At 22.0% G+C, this 12391-nt stretch overlaps 1 protein-coding gene across 1 annotated transcript; it reads right to left on the bottom strand. All coding sequences in view use genetic code 6, as the record gives it.

Moving 5' to 3' along the window:
• Positions 1–162: 162 nt before the first annotated feature.
• Positions 163–12171, bottom strand: TTHERM_000780669 (hypothetical protein; the record flags this gene model as incomplete). The annotated part of the gene is made up of 16 exons (XM_012800630.1): positions 163–1998; positions 2060–2497; positions 2654–3776; positions 3839–4354; positions 4412–4691; positions 4748–4836; positions 4889–5826; positions 5886–6058; positions 6443–6507; positions 6570–6924; positions 7002–7075; positions 7129–7220; positions 7288–9851; positions 9913–10338; positions 10613–12086; positions 12142–12171. The coding sequence occupies 16 exons, from the start codon at positions 12169–12171 to the stop codon at positions 163–165; spliced, it is 10473 nt and encodes a 3490-aa protein (XP_012656084.1).
• Positions 12172–12391: the final 220 nt, after the last annotated feature.

Consider the following 12391-nt stretch of genomic DNA (forward strand, 5'->3'; position numbering starts at 1 on the left):
ATTTTTGTTATTTTTTATTAACAATTATAATTTAAAGAAATACTTGATATAAATGCCAATAAAAAAATTAATTATTAAGTTTTTTTATACAAAATTCATTAATGGCTTTAAAATAAAATAATTTCTTATAAATTCAATTATGATAGCTTGAATTTATCATCTTCAAAGCTATGAAGTATTTAATGAAACAATAATTCTATTTTTATATGCTAAGTAGAGTCGTTCTCCAACTTCCTTAAATAACGAATTTTCTATCATTTTACTAGCATAAGGAATTAAATATTCAATTTGATATAAGTCGTACGACTTATTAAATTCCTAACAATTTTCTAAATTTTAAGTAGAAAATATAATTTTTTGATATTTTTCATTAAATATGATTGATAAGAAAATTTATGGCTTGAAAGTTAATAATTTTCTGTAAAGTATGATGTAGTTTTTAGCAAGAGAGTTTTCTACTATTCCCATATTTAGATTTGAATTCGTTTTGATTCTAGGTTTCTGTCTCTTATCTCTCTTAATTAAATTCGTTTCAATTACTTTTAAGTTATTGCTATAGATTTGGATATTATCTTTATTTTCGTGGTTTTAATTATCAAAAGCTAACTAATCATTTTTAGGTTAAGAATTATTTTATTGATAAATCTGGTTGCTTTCTTAAATATTTTTTATTTATGGGTTTCTAGTTTTATATTTTGAGTGGATTCCTCCTGCAGTCTTTTAATTTTGTTAGAATGTAATTAGATTTTAACTGAAATCGTCTCCTGATTAGTTAATTTATTTATTGCTAAGAAATGATGTGTTGTTGACTGAAGCAGCATAATATGGTTAATTAGAATTATCTTTCTGCTTTTATGTGAGTATATTTTGATAATTTTACTCGTTATCAGCTTAATTTAATGTAAATACTAAAGGAATACTTATTTAGTTTTCTTGTTATTTTGTTAAATTTTTTTCTTTTGGATTATAATTAATTGGACTATATTTATCGTCAATAACTAAACTATTATCTTTTAAATTCTAGTTTAAATATGAATTCAAGTTCAAATTTAATGTTTTTAGTAGGACATCTTTTTATGATACAGGTGTATTTACTTAATGTTGATTATGGTAAATTTATTATTGAGAATTTATGTTGAGTGAAACAGGTGTAAAAATAGAGTTATTCATATTTGGAATTTCATTTAAAAAGTTTTCATTTTCTTACAAGAAAGATGGCTTGTTTCTTACAATAAGATTTACTGGTTTGTTATGAGGAGTTATTTTACTGATAGAATTGTAGCTTATTGACTTTGATATTAAACTGTGAATCATTTGATTTGATTGTTTTTTCTATGAGAATTGCATATGATCTTACATAAAAAGTATTTAGTAATTACTTTAAATCTTTTCTGAAATGTAAGTTATAGCATCAAAAATTTTTGATTGAGTTATTTCCAAAGAATTAAGAATTTCATCAATTGAGTATTTATCTTTGAGATTTTGGTGATTACCTTGGTATTTGATGTAGTAGGTATCCTTTTCTTTTTCTAGAATAGGCTCATCATTATGATTACCAGTTACATTTTAACTTTCTGAAGTGTCTTATTGATTTTATATTTTATACTGAAGCTTGGATTTATTTTTTTTATGCAGAAGTTTGAGATCTTCCAAAAGAATATTCAAATTTTCTGTGTAATAAGTGTAAAGAGTATTTTGGAGATTGATCTTCTCATTGTATTAATTTACTTTATTGAAGAAATTAATTTTTATGAATAGCACATACTCTCCAGTATTCGAATAATGAATATTTTTAAAAGGATCTGATATTTTATTCGAATTTTTTTTATTTAAATTTTCTAAAAAGACTTCAAAAAGAATGCTATCGTTATTATGAACTCTAATAACTCTATCAAAGATTTGCTCATGAAGAACGCTATAGTAGTTATCCATTTAGAATATTTGTATATTTTATAAATTTTTTTTCACTTTTATTTATTGAGCTATTTAATTCCACATCTGTTTTCGTTAAAAAGAATTAATTTACATTTAAAGTATAAATAAAATCTAAATTGATTACATAATAAAGCATTTAATTGTCTTTTTATAAAGCTGGATTAACTAATTGACAAAAAAGTCTTGGGTCGATCTCTCCTCCTTCTTCCTAATTAAATGATTAAGAAAGCTAGTTTTCATTTATAGCTTCTTCAAATTCTTTGTAGTTTTTGTATTGTAAGCTATTTATTTCACTAGGATATTTGAGAATCTTGTAAATAAATTCAATAGTAAATTGTCTTATATTCTATTCGTATATGAAAGTAGAGTATTTTCTTGCTGATATTGGAAAATATATTTGAATTTAATAGTAATCTAAGTATTAGTATTGCTTAATAGTTAAAATGCAAAATTGGCCCTATATTTTGCTAACACCTTTATAAATTACTTTCATATAGTTCATTTCAACCTTCATAGCGCTAAGAGGACTAAGAGAAAACTTACTGCCCATTTAAAAATTTTTCTATAAAAAATAAAATTTAAAAAATTCATATAAGAAATTTTTTCATTTTATAAGAAATTTTAATTATTTTCTTTAGATTTTATAAATAAAGAAAAATATTTTTTAAGAAATAAAGTAAAAAAATTCAAATCAAATCAAAGAATGAATTCAAATTACTTCTTCAGAAAAAGAATTTATTAAGATTAGCCTCTTAAGATAATTGTTGAATGGATAAAAGGATTTTAAAGGTAATATGAATTTACTGTAATGCTCATAAGGGATTTTTTATACTTTTTTCATAATTGTTAAACTGATTTAAAGAAGCTGGTTAGCACTGAAAATGTTGTCGTGATTAACTTAGCTTTTAAATATCACTTCAATATCTCCTTAGCTTAAGAGTAATTTGTATGATACAGTTTTTTATTTTTTAAAATACGAGATTTTAAGTAAAATATAGAAAATTGGCATAATATTGAGATTATTTCTTGAGTGGAACAAAGTCGATTCCACAATATATTTTTAATTTTATATTTTAAAAAAAAACTATGTCTAAATGGTTTCAAAATAAACTTTTTTGATGTTTTCTGAAACTGAGTTAATGTGCTAGTTAATTAGCATCAAATTTAAATGGTTTGATAATAATTTTAACCCTTCTTATGTTTCTTTTGCATTAAAATCAATTTATAATCTATTCACATAAGTAAAAGAAGTAAGTAATTCCACAGTTTTTTAGTTAAATATTTCTATAAAAGTTGAGGGCTAAGAATCTTATGGAAGTGATTTTTTATAAAAAGATAACACCTTTTACTAAATACCATTAATTTCTCTTGTTTTTTAAAACAACTTTTACATTAGAAAATTTTAAATGTATTTGTGCTAAAAGTCGTTAAACTCCGATTTAAATAATATACTATTTAATATTTTATCTATTATGTATGGATGTTTGAATGTCATGATATATTTTTTATTTTACTTTTATATATTTTTAAAAGTAGCAAACATAACTAGCCTTTCTTCTTATAGGATATCTAGCTTTTCAGAAAGTATTAATTCAAATTTTTTAAATTTAAAATAGCAATCTTAGGTTTCTAAGTAGATATATTTGTTTCCTTACTGCGTATAAAGAGTGTTGTAGCCTCTTAATATTTAAAAATATTTACTATTCATTAACTAAGAGTCAAACTGATGTTCTTAATATCTTAAGTGATATTCCCTATATGCTTATTCAAACTACTCTTTTACAACAGTGACTTTTTTTTCTGCATGGTTTTTCATTTTCTTTTTAGAATTGATTAACTTACTTTTTAAATCATAAAATTTAATATTTAATATATAAAACAGCTAGCTAATATTGTATTTTACAGATGGTATTCTATATTGGAGTTTTGTTTAATTTGCTAGATTCTTTTATTTAGTCTCATATTTCGCTTTTCTTGCATGAATGTAGAACTCTTCATAATATTAAGATTAGCTTTTATGTCTTCTTCAGGATTTTTTATGTTGATGATACTCATCAAATCTTGCAAAGAATTATCAAATGCTACAGCATACATCATGCTTTATATCGAAGTATAATTTACATTTTTATTTTGCAAATATTTTTCCTTCTTTTTATCTAGCGTTTGTTCATAAATATTTTACTAGAAATATAAAATTTTTGCTTCTGACTATTCAAAATAAATGAGTCGTTTTACATTTTTCCTAATTTAATCTAATTAACTTTTGTTGAATCCAAAGCAATCTCTAAAATTCTAATACTAAAAGTTTTTTATATTATTATTTAAGAACCACCTAATAAAGGTTTTAAAAGAAAGAACCAGCTAGCTCTACCAATTATTATTTCTCTTACGAATGATCTCATTAAATTTAATAATAAATCTAATTTAAAACATTTTGAATAAAAAATGGTAAAATATAATAGAAAAATAAATTTACCTGGAATTATTATTAGCAATCATTTTTGTGAAATACTTTCCCATGAAATACTCATCATAATTATAAATAATTTGGCATAAAAGATAATTTTTTTAGTATTTGAGAATTCCTTTGAATAATATTTAGTTGTTTAAAAAAGGATTCGCAGTTGATTTGATCTGATTGTATCTTACTTATTAATAATCGCCATTAACTACGTAATCTTCAAAATATTCTTTCCAGTCTTATTTTTTCTGTCTCATTTGATTTTTTTATGCATTTTTAAAAATATTAAATGAGTCTATTTTTTAATATAAATTTTTAATTTTCTAATAAAGATTAAAAAAAAAATTTTACTCCCACTGCTTAGGAGTGGCTTACTTAAATTAATTGAATCTTCACCATATTTTGTAAGAGTGTCAATTTAATCTTACTACTCTTCTATCCTAATTTATGAATTAAATTTTAAGTTTTTTTGAATATGTCTATTTAAATTACTCTTTAGTAGGTTGTTTTTGAGTTTAATTTTCAAAATCAAGCTGATTTTCAAAAACTTTTGATAAAAGAATAGAGTTTGTTTATTTATCTGACTGAGATTAATTTGATAAAGCTGGAATATGTTAACTATTTATTTAATATTTTTCTGATTACTCTGAATGAATTTATTCTTTAATGTTTAAATTCTGACTTGAATTATTATTAAAGTCTTTAGTTAATATTTATGCATTTATATCATTTTTTTATTCAATGAGATCCAATTTATTATTTTGCTTTATAAGGTAACTTTAACTACTCATATTATAATTTGGATTAAAAGATAAATATGAAATGCTTTTACTATTTTATTCTGTCTTAGATTAAAATTTATTGAACAATGAAGCTGATTTAATTCTAATAAAATCAAAATTTTAATCATTTTAAATTGAATTATTTTTCTTTTTGTATTAATCTGCATCTTTTTCATTTTAGCTTTGCTATTACTAGCTATTTATAACTTGAGAATCTGTCTTTTTTAAAGTAAAGGAACTAATAGCTTTTTAAGGAGAGTCAACCTTATTTTTTAATTTTTCAGTTTTATTTGTATCCCTTTTTTTACTTTACTAAGATTCCATATTTAAACTTATCATCTCTTTCCTTGAAAGTGCATGGAGACTCAAGCTAGCTTTTGAATTCATACTAGACTGCATATTATTTATTGTAACAGTTGGTGAATGTTCTGATTCTTTATCAATCAATAAAGTTTGTTTAGCATTTTAAGAATTATGAAACTACTAAAACTCTAAGTAAGATTGCTTTTCTTTTTATTCCAAATCTTTTTAGAAGAACAAGCTTTACTTTCTTTATATGCCTTTAATTTTAGGTAAATAGCTCAGTTCTTCATAAGTGGAAGCGTTTTTATATTAAAATGCAGCTGTAGCTGTGTAACTCTTTTTAACCTGAATTAAAAATGTATTTAATTTTATTAATGTTTATAAAAGTTATTTTTTTTAATTACATATTAAGGAGTTTAAGAGCAGACAACTTTTCTTCTCTATTAATATCTAGCAATCTTGTATAATTTGAAGATTTGCAAATTCTATTTTGTTATTTATATTTTATCAATATAATCTTAATTAGTACATAAAACTAATGTTTCTCCAATTAATTTAATTTATGGCACTAATAAGCCTAATAAAAGATTAACCAATTTTAAATGAACTATTATGTTTTTTCTAGAGCTATCTAAATTTAAAAATTCTTGTTAATTTATTAAATTCTAATACTTTTTGTCAATAAATATTTATATTTGGTTTTATTCATTAAATTTAAAATAGTCATCTCCGAATTCTGACTACTGTTTGGCCTTAATGCTTGAATATAATTATTTATTTTCACATTCAATGTATTATAAAATTATTTAATAAAACCACTCATTTAATGTTTACATACCACTATAATTATACATTTTAGCATTTAATCCTTTTAGAGAAAAATTGATGAAATTCGAGAATCCTCTCGAGCTCGATAACTTTAAACAAAAATTTATGTCAAACTTCCTTGAATCATTCTTACATAACCTGATATTTTAATGTAATTCTTTCAATTTCCAGAGTGAAAGATGTTCGAATTTTAATGGTCTTTTTTTAAATTATTATGATTCTTTAACAACTATCAAAATATAAGAAATTATTATTTATACCTATAAAAGCTAATTGGAATAAATGGCAATTTCTAAACTAGCTAAATAAAATTATCTTTTTAAAAAACTCTTTCAGAACTGAGAATATTTTTTGCATTCTAAGATTAGCTAGCTAGAAGTTTAGGAGAGTTTTGATAAAATCTTTCAGAGTTTTAAAATGTATTGTTAGAATTTATTTGTTTTTCTTGTAATTCAATATCTTAACTACTATTTTAATCTAATGACTAATTTGATTCGACTTACCTAAAACCATTACTTATTTTATTGCTATTATCAATTTATGATTTCTGAGAAACTGATATGAGTAGCTGGTTGGAAGTTGCTTTGTTTAAATCTGAAATTTTGAATTTCATAACTTAATTATTAATATTTAATAATGTTAAAAATAATTTTATTATTTTCTAGTAAATAATTAATTTTCTAATTTATTACTTCCAGTTTGTGTATTTTGTCTTTTATTTTTTCTGAATATGCTCTATTTAAGCTAATTTTTACTTAACAACTTTCTAAAATAGAAAATAAGAAATTCAAATGGCTATATTTAGTTTTAAATATTTACATCTTTACAAAAGTTTATATGATTCTTGCTGCTCTGTCGTAAATAATAAACTTATTTACTTCATCAAACAAATCAACATTATTGCTATTTTCCTAATATTAATTGGAAAATTAAAAGAAAAATCAAAAATTTAAAAGTTAACTAAGAAAAATTTTTTACTTTATAGGATTTAGTTTAAATTATTTAAAGACTTGTAGAATGATCGTCTTCTGTCTACTTTTTTTAAACTGATCTGTGAGAACTTTAAGAACTGAGCATAGTATTTTTCTTTTGATAATTCTTAATGCATGGAGAAAGAAGTGAACTATTTTGATAATTTTTTTGCAGTTTATTATTGACAAAATTAGAAACACTACCTATCTTTTATTTTAACTGAGGTATATATTGCTATGAAATTTAGTCTTACTCTTCAATTTTATTTTGAGATTTCTTATCACTATCTGCAGAGCTTTTTCTATCAAATTAATATTAACTTATTTACATTTAAGAATGATCGTTTAAATTTCCAGTTGCTTAATTGCAAAATGAATATTAAAAGCCATGTTTGAACTAGGGTGAGTTCACTTCAACTTTTTAATTTTAAAATTAAGAATCTTTCTTTTTTTGTGTAAGAGTGTTTTAATCATTCATAATTTATCTTGTCATTGATCTCCAAAGAAGCCTTTTAGAATCTGAAATAGAATTCCCTAATTTTTAATTTAAATTCTAGCTGATGTTCTAACTTTTAGGTATTATGGATTATTTTAGGCTAGATTACTCTTATGTTTATAGCTTTAAAATTTAATCATCATTTTGAGTTTTTGAACTTATTATGCTTTTCCTACTAAGGTTTAAAGCTATTTAATTATTTTAATCTGTTACAATAATAGATTTTTTTTTACCCATAGACTTAGATTTACTTCTTATGTTAAGATTTTAATACTCTTCCTTTTAATTATCATGCTATTATTCAATTTCCCATTATATTCTAAATATAGAACTTTTTCTTGCCTTTCTTCTTATTTCCACTTAATCAGAATGTTATTGTTATTCTTACTATTTATTTTAATCTTAACTTTTAGTATTAATTTATTTGCTGTTAATTTCAATTATTTAAGCTTAAATTTAATTATTGTTTCTGTTTTATGAGCGTGGACGCTTCAACAAAACATTATCTTATTGAACTTTAAGACTGAATAATTAATTAGTAGATTAATTTTGATGAGTAGTGGAAGGGATCATACCTTTCATATCCATAAGTTGGCATGCTAAATTTTTTAGGCTTGTTTTTTAATTCTTTTATTCCTATTTTTTATTTGAGATATTTTCATCAACTTAACGAAGTTTTTTATATTTTTCCAATTAAGCTTTAATTTAACCTTCTTAAAATGATTTTGAGGATGTTCGTACCTGCATTGAATTTTATTTAACTCTGATTACTTCTAAAGATTTATCTATTTATATTGATTCTTACTTTTCTAATTTAATTTAAGAATGAATGTCATCTCCAATAATTCTATCTTCTGTAATCAGTTTTTCGTTCGGCAAATTTGAACTATTTAATGAAGATAGCATGAAATTGTGAGCCATTTTTATAAGGCTGCTAGTAGGAGAGCTGTTTGCACTGGATGTTTGTAACCTAGTAACATCTTTTCCAGAATGCTATTTTTCAAGCTAAATTCTTGTTTAACTTTGCTATTTTTATAATAAATTATTTTTTGGAATTGTCTCCACTGTTTTTACATTACAATAATCTTTTGGATTTAGGCTTTTATTATTAATTTTTAGCTTCTCAATTTCATCATTATATATTGTTTTTTAAAATAAATCATTTTGCTTTAGAAATGCATCTTCACCAATAGTATTTTCTGATAAATAATTCTTTTAATTAGTTGAATTTAATTTTTATGGTTTTTATTAATTATTTTAAATATCATTTTATATAAAAAATTCATCATCTATATAGGATTTTTAACTTTTTTCTCTTTAAATTTAAAACTTCTCCTATTATAATTCATTTGATTCTGCATTCTGATTTTTACTTTAATTTTTTATTTACAAAAAATTCTATTATTATTTTTCATTATCTTCGCTTTTTAATTTTTGATATGATTAAACACTAGTTTCTTAATTTATTAAATCTGTATCCAGTAACAGTTTTGTGAAATCAGTTTTCTATTCTCTTTACTATTCTTAAGAGTTTTAATTTCTTGAAGACTATATTTTTTCATTTTCTCTTGGCTGTATAAATTATATTTCATTTTTACAAATCTAATTTTTTTAAAATACACTAGATTCTACTCTTTGATGATGTAGTAGTGTATTATATCTAGTAGGATAAACGGTTTTAGAATTAGAAGCTGTATCGTTAATTATAGAAGTTGTATCAAAAACTGTAATTTAAATTTGTTATGAGTTTTATTTTTTTTAATTTATTTTATTATTTTATCTATTTTTAATTTTATTTTCGCTTTCTGATTTAATATCTCGAGCACCTAAAACTTAAAATGAAAATTGGTTTTTATTTTTCATAAATGCATTTTAATTTTTAACTTAAGATGAGCTTTTTCTCAAAAAATTATTTGTTGGTGATTATAAATTATATAATTTGTTATTAAGTTGTGAATTATATTTATCATAATTTTATTGTGTTTTTAGAGTTTTTAACCTCTCAGTTGAATCATAGTTTGTAATTTTTTCACTCTCATTTGTTTCAGTTTTTAGATAATTTTTTATAATTTAATCTATTTATATAAAATAATAAAATTAAACATTTTTAGAATTAGGTTTTTTCAAATTTATTACTTTAATTTTAATAGTTTATTGAAGGTATTTTGCTTTAAGATTTACTTTTGATCATAATAAATTCTTATTAAATTTAATTTTCATATTTTTCTTTACTTGACTATTATATTTTTTTAATAAATCTTGGATCACAAAATAAATTGTTGACAAAAGAAGATTTTATAGAAGAAGATGGTCTATTGATATCCTTTGATTGGCTTAAACTTTTAATCCTGCTGCTTTCATTATGGAACGTCTGTCTTTTCCCTTTTGAAAAATCTTAACTTTATTAATTTAAATTTTATTTTTTATCTTAGAAAACCACACTACTTGGTCTTTACTATTTAATAACTATTATCGGCTGTTAGTTGTTAGAAAAAAAGATTTCATTATTTTACTAAGGTGTGATGGTAATTGAACTTTTTCGTACTGAGCGAATATCGTTATCTAGATTTATTATTTAAAAATCTTTTTATTAATTATGATAAGTATAAAGAAAATAATAAGCACAAATATTATTTAATTTATTTAAGTTTAAAATCTTTTTTAATCTTCAGTAAAGTATTAAATTTTTTAATAATTTTTTGGTTCTTATTGAATCATTTTTAAAATTTTTAAATATTTTGCTTATAAAAAGAAAATTTGAAATATTTTTGAACTGCTTTGCTTTATGTTTAATTAATTAATTATTTATTTATTTAAAAAAAGAAATTATTTTTACTCGAATTATGGAGTAAATTTTGGAAAGTGCATCTAGAATTGCTATTTTGCGCCTAAGAATTAATTGGAGAGAGAATATTATTAAATTTCTACTGTGAAAAAGTCATATTTTAATTCTTATTATCATTCAAAACTTATTAACTTAGCCTATCCTAATTAATGTTTTGGTTTTTAAATATTTCATCACCATCACTATTTTTTTTTTATTCTTCTAAATTATTTATATTCTATTTATTAACATTATCATTTATTAAATGAAAAGCTTCTAAGTGTTAATTTTTTTCTACATTTTCATCTAAATTATGGGTTTTATTTTTAGTTAATTTTGATTCTTGTTATTTTAAATCAATTGAATTATCTAATCTACTTGTTTAATCTTTTTATTAATTAAAACTGTCAAGTTTTAATATATTTTTAGATAATTCCTTACCGATTTAGTCTACACCTCTTCTAATTATAGGAGAAGAATTTTGTGAAAATGATTATTCCAATTTAATAAAATTATTTTCTTTATGATCCTCAATAGAGGTAATTGAGCAATCGTTTTAAAGAATAATACTTTACATTATCATATTATTACTAACAAGACTTTTCATTTTATTTTTGCTTTCAAGTTAATCTTTTTCAATGTCTGAAATAATTTTTTAATATCTTTCTATTTCTACATTATTTTTAGCATGCTATGCCAACGATAAACTCTTTTTAAAAGCAATAGCTGCTTCTTTCAATTTTGGCTTTCTTAAATATAAATTGCCCAAATATTCACAAACTTTTTACAAAATTATGATTTTCTTCTCAAACAATTATTCTATTTCTTTTATTTAAGTTGTCTTTTTATGTTTTAGATTAATATACATAGAATTTTAATTGAAATTTTCATTTAATGAAGCTAGATTCGAACTTAAAAAAATATTATTGTTGCTCGTTTTTTCAGATTAATTTTATCCATTATTCTTTTCAAGCATCATATACCCATTAACTTTTTCTAGAAGCTCGGTAAAAATGTTTTCTAAATAAAAAATACACTTTAATGCAAATTTTTCATAATTGTCAATCTAATTTAAGCAAATAAAGGCCTCGCATATTTAGAAAAGTAAAATATCGTATGAGCTTTTGAAATCTTACATGAAATATTATTCTATAAAAATATAATCAATCTTCACATTTGAAATTAAGTTGTAAACATCAAGTAAAACAGATAAACTTTATCCTATTTCCTAATTCATTTTTAAAGCCACACTAATATTTACTTTACACATCATCAATAATTTATACCACTCATATTCTCCATTCATCTCATAGCTTTAGAATTCAGTTCTCTAATTGTAAATTAGTCTACTTTACTTTTCAAAAAGGTGAATTGCCTCTTCTATTTTTCCTTCTTCCAGTATTTTTAATCCTGATTTAGTAAACTATTCAATACTTTATTGATAAGTTTCAAGATTATTTTAATGTCTATGAGTACTTCTACTTCTCTATTAAAATTTAATTAAATTTAATCCATTATTAAAATAAATTGTTTATATTTACTGATGTTTCAGGCTAATTGATATCCTGCATTTATATACCCCTAGCTAACTTTAATTGTGTTTAAAATTAAATTCAATTGTTTTATTCTTAGTATAAATATTAGAGCTAATTCTACTATTTATATCAACTAATTTATGAATGAAAATATTGTTTTTGTTTTAAAGTTAATTAAATCTAATAAAAGAAGTTAATTCCTACTTTTAATTAAAAATGTTTGTCATTTAAAAAATAAAGTTATAATGCACTTTAA

Source organism: Tetrahymena thermophila (genome assembly GCF_000189635.1).
Source record: "Tetrahymena thermophila SB210 genomic scaffold scf_8254043, whole genome shotgun sequence".
Classification (NCBI taxonomy): domain Eukaryota; phylum Ciliophora; class Oligohymenophorea; order Hymenostomatida; family Tetrahymenidae; genus Tetrahymena; species Tetrahymena thermophila.